This window comes from Onychostruthus taczanowskii, unplaced genomic scaffold (genome assembly GCF_017590055.1).
Source record: "Onychostruthus taczanowskii isolate IOZ18803 unplaced genomic scaffold, ASM1759005v1 scaffold4, whole genome shotgun sequence".
NCBI classification, from domain to species: Eukaryota; Metazoa; Chordata; class Aves; order Passeriformes; family Passeridae; genus Onychostruthus; species Onychostruthus taczanowskii.
The window spans coordinates 24831617-24848603 of record NW_024501459.1 but is presented as its reverse complement, the minus strand read 5'-3'; the positions used below and the strand labels follow the sequence as shown (position 1 = coordinate 24848603).

The 16987-nt window shown below is 36.7% G+C and overlaps 1 protein-coding gene across 1 annotated transcript in view; it reads right to left on the bottom strand.

Moving 5' to 3' along the window:
- Window positions 1–9187: 9187 nt before the first annotated feature.
- Window positions 9188–16987, bottom strand: part of EMC2 (ER membrane protein complex subunit 2) — a 30147-nt gene continuing 22347 nt past the window's right edge. Inside the window, exons 8-10 of the mRNA XM_041412949.1 lie at window positions 16476–16586; window positions 15505–15609; window positions 9188–9592 (exon numbers count right to left, since the gene is read on the bottom strand). Of these exons, the coding sequence (XP_041268883.1) occupies window positions 9506–9592; window positions 15505–15609; window positions 16476–16586 (303 nt within the window). The 3' untranslated portion in view covers window positions 9188–9505. The remainder of the gene's footprint in view (window positions 9593–15504; window positions 15610–16475; window positions 16587–16987) is intronic.

Below are 16987 nucleotides of genomic sequence, written 5' to 3'. Positions count from 1 at the left end.
ATGATTATAAATGAAAATGGTCTAAAAATTATTTACAAAATATAAATTAGTTTTTAATGGAATATAATATTTGACCTAAAACTCACAACTTCAAGTTCACATTCAGATCAAACTAAAAACTCCTGCTTAGTTAAATCAGAGCTGATCAAACTCTCAGTATACAGAATAATTAATTTCAGGATTAGTTGTGACCCCACTAACATTCAGAACCACCTTCTCTTTTTTTTTTCTTCAAGACCTTTTCTTACTTTATTCCACATCCCTTTACGGTGTGATCATTTTGCATTCAATCATAAAAATTCTGCATACAACATATCTCAAATATATTTGTCTTGTTAATCTAAATGGCAGATTATCTTTTATATAGTCAATGAAGACTACAGGACCAAATCTCTTGACTACTATAGAAAATACACCATGGATAAATAATAAAACTTTTAGGTTAGCAAGATGTGCTAATTTATATCCCTCAACTACTTCAACTACTCACATTAAAGTCCAGTTTGAGCAGAAAAACTAATAACCACCTCAACTATTAAAAGACCATTTTTAAAAAATGAATGCATAGAATCCTTAAAACATCTGGAGCTGGTATAAAATGTACATGAATTCTGCCAAATTTACCCTACACTCTCCTGTCACTCAAAGCACTGACTGCAATGACCCACATGACATAAATTTCTTGTTACCTGTGAGGAATTATTTCTTTCCCCCCAGACAGATTTAGCTTGTTGATCAGCCAACTAGTAATACAACATTTATGAAGTTAAGCAGGATAAAACTGAAAAGCACTATATTATTTTTATAGCAACACCTCTGAACAGTGATTTTTTTGGGGGAGCAAAAGATTGCATTGATTATATTTTGCATTTGAGAAATCTGAAAGACAAAACCCCTAAATTACTGAATTGAACCATGTTGCAGAGCCCAGTCAGTAACAAAACTCAGGAAGTAGGAGGCTGCTTCAAGCTGGTTACAGAACTCTATGGTTACCCACAAGATGTTTTGTCATTAAAACAGATTAACTCCCACTGCACAAGGGAAAAATAACTAATCAAAGATAATATCCAGTGAAGTTACCTATTTTCTGCATACAGACTTCATCAGAGATATTTCAAACTACCTAGGGAGGGGTAAAAGGAATAACCCCACAGACAGAATGACTTGAGAGAAAAGACACTACTAATGTAACAAAGAACAGCATTTACAGGTGTCTTTTATAGAAGATCAGTATAATAAGTAAATTTATCTACATAACCCTGCTAAAATAATATGACAAATGAAAACCCACCATACTTAAGCAGGTAAGAAAAATGAAGTTATGTTTTAAGATGTCTTCGCAATGGCATGCACCTTCCTTGCCAGCACCAGTTACGTCACTTGAGGTCTGAGCCAAGAAATATGCTAAGTTAAACTTAAAGATTTGAAGATGCATCTGTATGTCTGAAAGATAATTTACTTTATTCAAGCTCAGTCAGCCTTTCAGTAGTTCGCTGATACATGAAGTTCACCATGAAAGCAAGGCAAAGTTTCTCTTCTCAAGCTGCCAAGAGAAGCTGTCTCATACTGAGTTCTCCATTTTTTCCAACCCTCTCTGGGCCAGAGACTTGACTCCACACATGATGGATAGGTCACTTGCTGGGAATACAAGAAACACAATCTCAAAGTCTCCTGTAATCAGGTAGACAGTATAAACCCTCACCTCTTACCACACAAGGAAATGACTCAGTCATTAGGTTACTGGTAATCCAGTGTGGAGTAAACCTTGTGGGTACGGCTTTTTCAGTGGTGAAAAGGTTTCTTTTGGCTTTTTCTTTTTTTTTTGGTTATGGAACAAAAGCAGCAGTCAAACCTCAAATTTTTTGTAAAATGAAATTCTTGTATGCTAGCCATTCCTCAGTAGTATAATTTCCCATCTATTTAGTCTTCTTTATTCGGGGTGTTTGTGCTCACCTTCCTCCTACTCCCATGGTGGCACTGAAACGCTGGTCCCACAGATTTCTTCTGATCACTGGGGTTGCAACAGCAGACAGACATCCTTCTGACACTTTTGATTTCTCTGGCTCATATACCTGAAATGACCAGAGGTAAGTGGAAACAGCCAATATACGGCAGTCTTCTGGTGTTTCTTGTTTACTGCCACAAGACACACTCTCAGGTCTCACCCACCACTGAAAAGGAAACAGGGAAAAACAACAGACAAACCACCCAGATGTCATTCCTCTATCCTCATATATGTCACAGTTGGCCACATCACATGGACAGGAACCTGACCCAAAGAACCACCACAAAAGATGTAACTGGTGGGAGGCAACAGGTGAGAGACTGTGGGAATGGACATGGAGACATGAAGAAAAAGGACTAGGGCTCCTCCAGAACCCAGCAGTGCACACTTTGTTACACCTACCATACTTCAAGCAGACCTCTAACCTCACTAACTCCTACTTTCCCATATCTGTAGTCTTTTTTGCATTAATTTTGTTTAAAATATTGATCTTACTGCTTTAGTCAGCAATCACTTTTATTGCTTTCTTTCTCCACTTTAAGTACAGATGGCTGTCTATAAAAAGTTCCTCTTCACATGCTTACAAACACAGAGCCTGGGTGATTCAGACAACTATCTGTTCTGCTTCCACTTAGGAGTCTGGCAAATGAAGGACACAAAATAAAATCTTTTTAAAAAATGGTGCCTAAATTTAAGAATAAAATCCATGTCTAAGCACTTAAGCACTTAAATATGTGGTCTGATCTTAAAAAAAATTTGGAATCAAGAAAGCGCCAGCAAGGCCAGCTGGGAAGTGATGACTTGGAGAATTCCATCCCTAATTTTGTTGTCTAAATAGGAATCCAGAATAGGGCCCAGGATCTCATTTTGAACAAAATATTTGTACGTATGCTGTCTAGAGCTGGAAGGAATAAATTGGATCACTGATCTCCTCTGAACTGGGAAATCACTGGGATTTTTTTTTAAAAGCACTGCTCATGTTATATTGGCATTCAGTAGATTGAATACAATCGTTGGGCATTGAAAAAACACAAGAAAGTTTGTTCTCATCCTCCACACAGATGTTAGAGCAGGGTACCAGGCCCTACTACCTTGGCATAGAAGGCCCAGGTGTTATCAACCCAGAACCAGTGTAAGACACTGCTCCTTGCACTGACCCCAGTCACCCACCAACCTGTCAGGCTCATATCCCCAAAATTCACTGTTATGTAGTTAGCTGAAGCACCAAACTTCCTTCTTCTTCAGCAAACTTCACACTAAAAAAAAAAAAGCATCTAGAGAAAATCAGATGTAAGTCTCTTGCTAGGCTTCTCCATCCAATTCCACTGATGGTATCATGTATTGATTTGCTCTCAAAGATGCTCTCAAATGACCACATCTACATCTCCACTGAGAAGATGGCTTGTATGTGGAAAAGCCTTGATTTTCTTTGAAACTACTCTAATAGTTGTAGCTGTTTCTTTCATATGGCTATCAGGCTCAGAATTACCTGAATATGGGAGCTTCCCAAGAGGAGCAAATTATCTGTATTAGCAAAGGCTCCTTTCTAAGTCTGGGTGGTGCCTACACTTAACTAAATCAAATTTTACTTAAAAGCTTATTAGAGCTTTTGGCTCCATTTAGACATCACATTTCTGGGAAGTTTTGATCAAAAAGCTTGGCATGACTACAATTACAATATTGTTACAAGCCACTAAATGGTATTGATATGTTTAAAACAGAAATTCTGTGCTCATTTTAAATACAATTTATCTCAATTGCATAAATACCAGGGTATTTATAGATTTATCAGAGTTTTCATCCTCTCCTTGAATCTTTCAAACATTCACGCTTACAATAAAGCCTAACAATGGCCAAGCAGCCCATAGAATAACCATTTAAATAAAAAGAGAAGTAACAACACTGATTTCAGAATTGAACAGACAGCAGCTATTGACTTTTAATAGATTTATAATAATTTTTTATGGTTTTCATTCTTGATTCTAACTTAAACAGAATAAAATACAACAGCGGTCCAGGGAAAGAGATACAGGTCTACTGGGTAGTTTTTTAATACTGCTGCCCACCTCATGATCTATCCATATTTACATGGTTTTCAATGTTTAAACTGAAACAAATATTCTCAGATGGGCAGTGACAGCTATGAGTGTCGTATCCGTATTCAATGGAATAAAAAACACAAACCAACTTGTCAGACACACCATGGTGTCAAGCTCAATTACCTAAATAAACAAAGGCAATGGTTAATTTTACTTGCTGCTCACTTTTTTGAAACTGCTTCACTGTTGATTTTTGCAGTCTCTGCCTGGTTTAAAGTTTCACATCCAAACATAATGTCCAAAACCTAAAATCTTGCTACAGAAAAAAAAGAAAAGTATAAATTTGGGAAAAGAGCCTTCCTTCTCTGGGGAAAATTAGCCTGGATCCTAAGAGGAATGTTATTTAAGCAAGCCCCATCTATGAGACAAGAAGTGCAAACAGGTTGTGGCCTGCCATGATGGAAGCCCACCAGAAACTTCCCATGTGAGCAGCCACTGCAAATGTGTCTTTCTCCACTGCCTTGAGGTAGATGCCTACATGCCACCCAAATGTTATGAGGAATCATAACATCAAGTTCACATTGAAAGCAGTTAAAATACACAGGGACGATGAGAGAAACATGTTTGCACCACTATTTTTTTAAATTTTAAACACAACCTAGCACCTATCATTATTTTGGCAATACAAAAGCGCAGCAAATGTTGTCACGTACAGGGCAGAGAGCTAGTGGGCCTCTGGTCACTCACTCAAGTCGAAAAGGTGGTTTGTCCTCCTTCCAGCCATCCCTTTGACTTGGATAAAGAAAGAGCCTCCCAGCTGGTGGCTGTTTTCCTGAAGTGATTCACCCCATGCTGTTTCACACACATGCACAAAAAGGCCCAGTGACTGTGAGACCCAAACTGCAGTCACCACATCATCATAACAGATTTTTCCACTTCCAGGTCATTCAGCATAGATCACATCCACCCTCAGGCACTCTCTGTCAAGCACCCACAAAGGGTTTGAGCAGACTCAGTCCAAGGCAAAGCTTACACGCTGACCTTTAGGTGTGCACTGGTCACTCAGTGCACTGAAGCCAAGTGTGCAAAACCTTCACAGAGCCAGGGTCACTCCAGCAACTGATCCATCTGCATCCTCACCTCTACACCAGTCTCAAAGAAAAAACAGATCTTTTGCAAGATTCTCTAGCTGTGGAGATGCCAATGGGAGAAAAGTAAAGCAGAGGACAGAACAGTCCTCATTAGAAGCAAGATCCTGTGAGGAGACTGAGGGACTCATGGCAAAGTGCAGCCCTAGCGGCACGTAGGCAGAGCTCAGGTGCTGTGCTGGGTCTGTGAGCACATGGCCCTGAGCACCAACTCTGCAGGCTCTGGGCTGTGCCAGGCCAGGCTCATTTAGTGCTTTTCACCATGACTGCTCAGCTCTGGGATTCTGAGTGCAGATGCATGGGATGTTCTCTGCAACATGCCAGTCAGTGGAAACCCTATTATGGCATTGGGTTGAACTGGCCTGTGTGCTTCTGCAGCCCTACTTCCTTCCTGATAAGCACTGAAGGGATTGCACTGCTTTGTACAGCAGACTTCCCCACAAGGCAAAATAAATTCACCTATGAAATGCACTGATAAACGTTTTGCATTTCACATCCAGCAGCTGAAAATCAACTTTACCAGGTGATGTTGGTGGGGTTGATTTATTTTTGTCTTTTTGTCTTTGCAGTTTTTTTCTGGGATTTGTATTTTTGGGTTTTTTTGTTTGTTTGGTTTAGTTTTTTGGGGGTTTTTTTTGTTTGTTTGTTGGGTTTTTGTTGTTTTGGTAGGGGTTTGGGGCTTTTTTCTGGGTGTTTTTTGGGTGGAGGAGTTGGGTTTTGTTGTTTGGGGGATTTTTTTTTCAGTTTACTTTTAAGAGGCAGACCCATTCGTTCCTGGTAACTACTCTCTGGGTAGACTCAAGTCATCTGTTCTACTAGTACAGACAGTAGTACAGGAGACTACTTGCCATAGTTAAGCAATAGTCCTGACATTCTATTCATACACTGAACAAATACTAAGCAATATTTTGAAAAATACTAAGCCACATTAATTTTATAGACAAAGTCACAGTCAAAAACTGTACTGATGCTCCTCTACTCTGACACCAACTTGAAGGAGGGTGGGTGTAGTCCTTTCCTGCATAGAGGTATGTGCACATCACATAGCACTATTTCACTGGAATCTCTATGGTTTAGATTATAACAGAGTTTTGAGTTTAGAGCTGAATACATAAAGCTCTTAAATTACAAGAATTATTATTGCAAACCTGACTGCAGCTACAGTTGGTGTTCTTGGAAGATGAGAGTGCAAGTAACAAGAAGCTAACAAATTCATGCCAGTAAGTCAAGTTTAATTTGCTTTCCTTTTCCCCTCCTTTCTAAAGCTGGCTGAAATACAAGTTCCACTGTAAATGCAGTGACTAGCAAACATGGATGCCATTACAAATACAGCACTGCCAAGAGGAAGTCCTCCGTTGACTAATAACAGAGTTTCCAATAGCAACTGCAAGACCTTCTGGGCACTGAACTGAAGAGATTTAGGGATACATTCTAAACAAGATGTGCTTTTAGCAGCTACATAAAATGAACTGTGTAACACTTGGACCAAAGGCTTTGAAGAAGTTATCAATTACTTGTATCACAAAGGCAGATATGGAGGTTTTGGTGGCTCTTCAATGACTTTTACCTCATCAGGTAACACTGAGCTCTCCCTGTCAAGCCTATTATCAAAGTATGGTTGAGAAAACAGACACAGTCATTGCTACACAGCCTGGCACTGCAAAGGCCCCAAACTTTCGCTGTCAACTGAAACAATATGAAAACATGGCCTTTTATTTTGGAAAGAGGAGACTGAATGCTTGATAATATTTTTGTGTAGCATTTGTCACTGTCAGAGCACAATACAGAACTTAATGAAGTTCACTTGTTAATTAAGTAACCCATTCTCTGAAAACCTATTCTTTAATGCAACACAGCATCTGTAACATTACAAAATCATTTACTAGAACTGGAAAATTACTTTTACAATGATCATATTATATGACAACTTCTCTTCTCAGCAAGCCCTTTCCTGCTGAAAGTGCAGGGCATTTCAAGCAGTTACTTCTCCTGCAGAGGATTTTTAAACTTTATTTTTATATTTCAATATGAAAAATACTCTCAATTTCCGTTGCTGCAGTTCAATAGTTCTGTTGGAGACTGCCCATGCATTTTCATTGGAGTAATTTATTTAACCTTTGAAGTAAACACAAATTTGTCAGAAATATTTGCAAGGTTGACTTGTAAGCTCTACCATGTGGAAATCTTGCCAAAATACAAGCACAAATCAGAGCGCTAAATAGTAATTTCAAAGAGATGCTAAACAGTAATGAAAATGAGAAGGTGCTAAGCAGCCAAATGACATGAAAATTGTCATCAAATAACTGAAAACAAGAAACAGAACAAATTTCCTTACAGAGAAACTGATCTACTAAATACCCAAGTCTGACATTGCTATATTAAAAGCTGCATCTGAACAAAGCTTTATATACAGCATATTTCAGCAGGAGGTGCCTGCTACACAAAAATTCTGCACTGCTGGCTTTTAATAACTTGGAGGTAAAATGTTATGCACCAAGTAATTTTAACCTTCAGTACAATTTCCCACCATTTTTAATTTTAAAATGCAACCAAGTTACACGAGATGTAGGCATAACAGAAAAAATACTAATGAGGGTTTAAAACTCTAGATGGCACACTCATACAATCAAAGACTACAACAGAAATACACAGGACCAAGTATGATATGTTTCAAATATGATGTTTTCCACCCAAAGCATATATAATCCAGCCACACATGTTGTTCTGAGGCCAGTTTGTGAATTATTATTATAAAAGGATGTGCACTATTTCCCCAAGTTAGAATTGGATTATTTAATATAACACTACGCAGTATCTGCAGTTTTGTATTTCAACAGCAGTGAAATAAACTATTTTATGATTCCACATACAATTAATTCTCAAGGCATGGCATCCATTCTGTCACACTCCAACCTACTTCATGGATAAGAGTCAGATCCTAGATGTTTCTTGAAGGCCCAGTCTCATGCAAAAAACAGCTCAGTTATACAAATTTACAAGCTTTGAAGGAAGTTTTTGTTGCTGGTTTGTTTTTAAGAAGGAACTCTGCTGTGTTTTATTACATCAAGTCCAGGATCATAGGGTTTAATAAAATCTTTAACCCATCTATCTATATAGATTAGGCAGTATAAAATCTGAAAGTCTAATCATCTTGGATGGTTGTAGCAGCCATGAAAACAACTTTGCAGTACTGGTATTAGCATTTGCCAAAGGTCTGTTGATGCTGTTATGCAATCTTACTGAAGCTGTAGTAAATGAAATGATAGCTGTGCAACTGAATTGCCACAGTGCACATCTGAACAACATCCAGAACGATCAGAGGTGCAAAATGCTTGAATGAGGGTGTTTGACTAATTATCTGAGTAAATAAACAAGTGCCTGAAGACAAAAAAGCAACAGTTTTACAGTGTGCTAGATGCCTCATGCTGATGGTGTAACAAACACTATCCTTCAGTAAGTGCAAGGCAGCTGAACAAGCTCTCATGTCACCCCTTCAGTGCAGTAACCCCCGCTCCATGTGGAGAAGCCAAAGCACCACAGCAGGGGTGCCAATACCAGGGACACAGAACAGCAGAGACCAGCACAGAGCCCCAGCTGAAATTCACCATGTGGAACACATGTACAAGAAAGAACTCATAGAAGGAAGAAAATAAAGGGAATATGCATACACCAATCAGAGAATTACATGGACATAGAAGCATTTGCCCACAAAGCCACAAAGAAGAATGTCTTTGCCCTTAAGTCAGTACAACAGTACCTCTGAAGCAAAGTCCATGAGTAAGTTTTCTCCATTTCTACAGTACTAGATATGAACTCATTAAGAAAACCCTTAACAAACTTTCTTCTCTAATGAAGTGTACTCATAATCACTCCTTGATGTATTTTCCAGAAAGTGCACCTCTGTAGCATGTTTTTACTCTTAAATGTGCAAATAAGAAAAAATATTTAGCATATGTTAATAATCTACATATATAAATTTAAGTCACTGTATTTTCTTAATCATTTAACAAGTTTATTTCTAGAAATTATGGCTTAGAAGCAGGTACTGTACATACAAAAATCTGAGGATACTGATGTGCAGCACGTAATTTCTTCGTGTTGTTTATGTGGATAAGTTAATTCATTTCAGTGGGTATTCATCACATTTCTTACAGCAGCAATAAATAGGCATTTTACTTTTCATAAAATGTTATTTTATATAGCACGTAATCAATACAAAATTAACTTTTAACAGCACTAGAGTAACATAACCCACAGGTCATTACAGGTTGAGTGTGGTATTGGAAAATTTCATATTAGATCTCTGTGCCAAGCTAAGACTGAGTGATTTGCAGGGTCTCCAACATGTCTTCCACTGCCTTCAAAGAGTATTTAGTTTCTTTCTTACTGCGACCTGCAAACTAAAGAGGAAAGAAAGGATTGTTATTTGTCAAATACCTGACATTCTATGACTAAATCCTGTGAAAAGAACAGTTCTACACACCAAATAACAATAATTAACTCTATTTATTAAAAACTTAAAAGCACAAAATTAAACCTCAGAATTTCCAGCAGAATACAAGCTGTAACACCTTCTTCAATGAAGAAGAAATACTTTCTGTTAAAGTAAGACAGAAAAAATTCTACTTATCAACATTTACTATAAAACAATCCAGACAACATATAATTATATTTTATGGGTCAAAGTAACCATGTGGGATGACATTGTACTTGACTGTAGCCTACTATTAAAACACCAATTTCAGAGAACATTTGAAATAAAGTCTGTCTTGATAAGAAAGAAAGACACAGCTTAACAAATACTAGTAGTGGCTTTAAAAAGGAAGGGGTAGAAGGACAGGATATGCTGACCACCCCATGTTGAACTCAAAAGGGTTTTTCTAATGATACTGAAAATTGCCATCATTCATAAGCCATATCTAACAGAGCGGATTAATTGACCAGGTTGGTCTTTAGTCAAATGAAATTCCTAACCATTTTTAATACACCTGCACTAAAAAGTTTTGCATTTCAGCTTGGGAGAGGCAGTAAAGAAATTACAGAAACAGTAACTAAAACTTGCTTTTAGTAAAAAAACCTATCCTCTACTTGAATGTTAACATCTAAACACTCAATAAATTTTCAATTTGAAGTTTTTTATTTCAAATACCACTGGTGTCTTGCATAGTTAGTCCTTGATTTATAATGTGTCCCTTCTCTCTTATAATTAACTTAATTTAGCAAACTCTTCATGACCTGTTAAGAAAGATTAAGTCATCAAACTCAGGTAATCTCACACCAGCAACAAGCTGCAGGACCTGTTAACCTGCTTTTGACCCCTAGGCTACAATCTAGCATTGCAATTCCCAATCAGCATTGAGGTTTTTTTAAAAAAAATAGTTTTGGCACAGTAAATAATAAGCTATCTCAAATCAAAGTTACGAGAAATTTTCTTACTGTAACAACACTTTACAGCTTAGAGATGTACTGAAAACACTGTATTTTCATGTATTATACTTCCAGGTCATTAACTGGTATAGCAGGTTTTGATTCTCGTAGTATATATAAACCCATTCTTCAGGGTGTGCAGTTTCCAAAGTGACATGTAATAGTCAACTTCAGAGGAAAATCCAAGATTTCTTAAGATTCTCCAAGGTGAAAGCAGCAACTTATGATTTTATCTGATTGAATAAAATATTCTCTCTTTGTCCACATGAAACAGGCACTTGGAAATTCCAAATCCTTTCACAACAATAAGCAAGTTTAAAAAACACAAGTCAAAAGTTTAAAGTGAAAAATTGTTAAAACTCAAAGCATTCAGAAATTTCAATAAAATGCACAAAAGCCTAAATATACTGTGGCCAAAAAGCACTTGGCAAGACATGCAGAAAGCACGCAGAGAAAAGCTTCAAAGTAAAGAAATATTTTACTTATTCTTGACATGGACACTGGAAGCAAAATTGACACATGACATTAGTTTAAAAAAATGCTACTTGCTAATTTCAAGAGCAGTTGCCTTCATGATACTGACATGTAGTTTAAACTGAACAAATAAAACCAAACTCTACGTCATAACAACCAGAAGCACACTTGGAAATGTAATCACTTCAAATTTGCCCTGACGAACAATTATTTTGTCTATTCAGCCATTACACAGCAATTTGACTGATTGAGCTGGAATCCATTTCTTAAATCATGACTTAATTTTCTGTTTCCCAAATGGCTGGTAACAAAATCACCTCTCTCCAGCCATAAATAACATGTAGATTGCTAACACAGAAGTGTTTAGCAATGTACCCAAGAAGCGTGTATCTGGAAAATTACTGTGAGTAGGATCACATTAAAGATTTTTGTGAGCATTAATCAAACTCGCCTGCCTCTGCTGAAATGCTTCTACCAGAGGACATGCTAAACCAATTACCTAATTGAAGAGCACCAGGTAGCCTTATTTTGTTTTGGTGTTAAAATAACTGTGACTCATGTCCTCAGTTAGAACAGACAGAAGTTTTTCTCAGGGTCTGCACATATGGAATGATCCAGTTTCCCAGTCATAAGGCAAAAGTAAGCTTATAATAATAATAAACTTAAAACTAATTTTTTGAATAAGGAGTACTTCACTAGCTTCTGAAATAGAAGATTAAAATTAAATTTTATTTAGGTCTTTTTTCCACCCATTCAATTAAATTTAAGAAGCCTGGAGCATAATGACTTTTTTTTTTCAGGGGATGTGTTAGCAGCCAGGAATTCCAGCTCCATACAGCAGCCCTAGTTACAAAACCTTTCTGTCTTCCTGAAGAAGTTTACATTTCTCCTAGATTAGACACAGATGAGAAGTACTAATCAGCATGGATTGTTATATATTTAACATCAAAATAAGTATATTAACTAGCTGAAGTGTCAAATATCTGTGCATTTCAGAATTTTTTAAACTATTCTTTATCAACATGTTTTCTTGTAAAGACAGTGCTGCACAGTCTAACCAACATCGGTGAAGTAATGTTTTCTTTCTTTACTCAAACACCGCTTTCTTTAAATGACAATAAACTAAGTTCCTCTGATTTCATAGAGGAATGCACAGGAAGAGCAAAAATCAAGTGCCAAAGCACACTGCTGGAATGACAGAATAAATTGAAAGAAGAAGACCAGTAAAAATATTCAAGTAAATAGCATACAAAATATTTTTTTTAAATAATTAAATAATTTAAAAGCAACTATAGCCAGTAACTTGAGAAAATAAAGGCAGTTTTTCAAAATTACTGATCAAACTGCTGGTAATTCAAGTTCAAATCCAAACTGGAAATAGGGAAAGATCTCACAGCAAGACAATTGCTCAAAACTAACTTTTTGCTTTAATAATTTGGAATTTAAAGTCACAAATTCATATAATTTGTATAGACATCCAAATCAGGATTCCAAATTCATCTTGCTCTCTAGAACATGACCACCAGAAAAACATCATTTAGCAGTAGGAGAATGTCCAACCAATAAAACAAGTCAATGTCAAACCCAACAAGCTGTTAAGGCCCTTACTGCACTTTACAGGTGGATAATGCATGGAAAGTGGGGAGGATTTATAGAGATCATATAAATATCCAGCTTAAAACCTGTCTAGACATACCCTCCCACTAATGCAGAACACTGTAAGGGCTTCCCCTGGCACAAGTGACCAAGGTTTCATCCTCAGGTCCAAATGGTGACAATTTCCAACAGCTCAGCTCATCGAGGGAGCAACAAATCAACACTGACTCATAGGGTGACTGCCACTACTGCATCACCTAACACCTCTGGCTGTAGCTGCTGGATGTTCTGAGTCGCTGACAGAGACTGGAGTAGCCAAACGCTTCTGCAGCACTGTAACAACCCAAGGGGGTTGGGCTGGGGATGTCCTGCCAAGCTGTGCTCACTGGAGCTTCTTGTAGTTCTTCTGGGAAGAGGAATGGAGGTAGTCACCCCATTTATTTGCCAGATCCTGGCTTGAGTTTCAGCACTTTCATTTTCCAAGAGCTGAATTTCCCCTAAGATTCTCATCACACACAGTGTTCTTCACTTTATATCCCAAACAGCTAACAGAAGCAGAAGAGGAGGCTATATGTGTGTGTGTGTGTATATATATATATATATATATATATATATATATATATATGTATGTATGTATGTACGTTAGTTGTGTTCACATGACCTGTTCTGGGAAGCATCAACCAAAAATGCTTAATGTAGGATCCAAAAAAACAGTAATAGACATCTCAAACTAGAAGAAAACCAACAAACAAACAGTCCCTCCCCAAACCCCCTGCACTTAAAAATGCTCCCAGCACCACACCATTCCCAATAAAATTTGTGTTTTATTATAGACATTATGATATTAACAGAAAGCCATGAGAAGAGAAAAGAAGGGAAAGGAAGAAAAAACCGAACAGGCATGCTTATCTGGATGGGAAACAGTTAACTAGAAGCTGTCATAATTACACATCCATTATATTTAGAACCAGAAGATGCCTATTTCCAGGTCTTCTAGGCCATTCCATGGCCCACACTGGCTGTAAATTTCCACCCTGATGCACCCTGAAAGGGACTGCTTCCCAGAAGTGCTAACAAGTCTCTACCAGTACTTTGAACTACAGTCACAATATTTACTTAAAACATATGCAAATCCACTGTAATCTAAGCAGTTGATTTTACTAAGATGTAAAACACAGCATACTGGTTTTCACTAAAAATTCACACATCTTTTAAAACCTATTGTGTTCTGTCAATTATGAATCTGTGGTGTATTTACTAAAAACCATTCTTTAATGGTTTCTAGTATGTGGTTGGTTGTTTTGGTTGGATTTGTGTTAGGTTTTTTTAAAATTTCTTTGGGTTGTTTTGTTGTTTTTGTGGGGTTTTTGTTGGGTTTTTTTGGGTTTTGTTTGGTTTTAATCCTGCAATACTTGAGTTTTCCATCTGTGCTGTGCTTAGAGGAATGTCAGGCATACTTAGAGTCAAAAGAAGCCCTGGTTATTTATGAAGCATCAGACAAAGTAGTTAATTCATACACACCTTACCATCATGAGCAGGTAAATGGTTTATTACTGAAAAGCAGAGCGATTTAAAGAGCAGAAGAGAAATAAACTTTAGGCACATGTTAAAAAGTTTTCATTATGTCCCCAGGGATACAATGCTCTTCACTGTACAGTCAGAAGCTGCAGGGCCAATTAGGAGAAATGGAAAATACCTCTAAATTGGCATATATCAAAAACACATCAGCCACAAGAAGCTGCACACTTGGCAAGAAACTGAAACGCAGTTAAGTATTAAGAAAACTGTACTGTCTGTAAAAGGAAAATCTAATTTAATTCCCTATAGATATGCTGCTTGTAAAAAGGCCATTTGGTAGTATTAACTGTGAAACAGTAGCAAGAAGAAAAAAATTAAATAATGGGTTCCAATACTGATATGTTGCAGGGAGAAAGAAGAGCTACATGTACAAAGAGCTACAAAGTCTTTGCATTTAGTACCAATACATTTGCTCAACAAAAAAGTTGTGGGGAGAATTGGACAGTATGATGTTGATGTCCAGGATTACTTATATATAAACTTTGATTGGCAGATCATTAAGAATAGCTGTAATGGAGTCAAATAGACATAATATATTTGGGATACACAGACAGCAGAGCCCATGAGCTAAAACATGTTTTCATTCATAGTTATAGAAAGAAATAGAGGCTTATAATACAACAGGATATACAGAAGTTTACACATAACTTTTAAAAAAGTTGGAAAGACTCCAAATTACTTCAGCAAGCTTTGATTATGGCCTACAAAGTCTACGTTTTCACAACTCAATAAGCATTTCTCTACAAAACTACACAAAACCAACTTCAGTCACAAATATTAAGGCAATTAAATATGATTTTGAAAGGTTAGAGTAAATTCAAGGAAAACAAAGCTCCTATAATTTAATTTGTTTTCTAGTAAAATAGAAGTGGATAATGAAGTCACTCTAAGAATTAAGACATACCAAGTTTTCCAAAATACCTGTAGAACCAAGTCTTGAAGGTCAATATTACAGTAATACACGTTCAGTTAATGTTAGTAGGAAAAGTATGTTTAAAGATATTAAGTAAATGATAGCAATTAGTAACTGTAAAAATTATTAATTAAGGCTTCCAAGAAACTTAACCTTTTATTAATTAAGGTTTCCAGGAAATCAAACAGAAGCAGAATGTAAAAAAATCCAAGCAGATTATGCTGATTTACATGTCATATTAAACCTCTTGAACAGCAGCTGATAAAAGTGCAGAAAAGAACTATAGAGCATGTTGAGAGTATCATAAAGCAATGAAGTACTAACCTGGTATGCTCTGTTTATTTGGTTTGCTGCCCAGCTGGCATATTTCATATTATCTTTTTTCATTTTTGCACTTGCTTTTGGATTGGAAGCAATATGACTGGCAGACTAGGAATACAATAAAATAAAAACAAAACTCAGTGTAATTATAAAATTTATGTGCATGAAATAAGCTGAGAACCTTGAGCATCCTTACAGTCCAAGCCCCATGGACAGTGATAGTGGAAAAAGACAAAAAAAATTTAAAAGCTACCAGCAAACAGCATCCAGATAAGAATCAGCTAGACTTTTTAAACTATTGTTTGTTCTATTTAAAGCTACATTAGACTTCAGTTCAGTTCTGTACTGAGTTAAGAACCAAACCTGGACATGATTAGCTAATCCAATTTGCTTCTCCTAAAGTGAGAGTTATGAATTAGTTTTCCACATCAATTTTTTACCAGACACAATATAAAATGCATCACTTGTACGTCCAAGCAGCCATTGCAGACATGGCATTTTCCCCTGTTGCATCAGAAAACACTTTTAAAAGCAGATAAGACTATACATAAAATATGCCCACCCTCACCTGAAAGAATACAAAATATTACTTAAGAACCAAAGAAAGATTTTACTTATATAAATAAATCCACTCTGCAAGGAATACTGCTACTGTGCTGGTGTTTTTCAGCAATTCATCATCTTCTAGAGAGGATGCCTGACTTTAAATCCTTTTTGAAGAAGTTACCTTCCCATGCCAGTAACAATAATTCTTTGGAAAATACAGCCAAGACTTAAAGGTTAAGAGCACTTCGGTAAGGAGTAGTTACTAGCACAAAATTATCCCTACTCCAAAGGTATGTAAAATACTCTGTATTTTAAAACAGTGAGCTGTTAAGCTAAAAATCAGGGGAAAACCAGCAAATGGCAAAGGATAACATACATGCATAAACATACTCAGAATGATAACACGGAAAATACATAATCATGCTTACCATGTAAAGTCCAAATAGAGCTCTCATATTTCTGTTGTTAAGCTTCAGTGCTTGTGCAAAATACTTTCTTGACAGCTCAAGGTTTTCAAGCCCCCCCTGAGTGTATTTAACCTGTAAAAATGGTAAACTCCTGAAACTTGCATGTCATTCATACCTCAGGCTTTCACTTTGAAGCAATGATATTACAAAAATTCACTCCCAGTTCGTTTCACATGACATTTCAAATCAGGTGAGTCCTATCAAAGGCCAAATACTGGCCTGGGAGAAATCCAAGCTCTTCACAACAGATACATTTAAAAATATTTAACTATAGGAGAAAAAACCTCAGCATTAATTTCATTAATGCATTGCTACAAGATTAAAAAGTGATTCTTTTTCATCTATAAATACCTGAAACCTTGGGATTGTCTCTTATGAACAGTAGCACAAACTTTAAATCCAAATTCTGACTACTAGAAATCCATACTGACACTATGTTCCCACAGCATGCATGAAAACAGCTCACATAACAA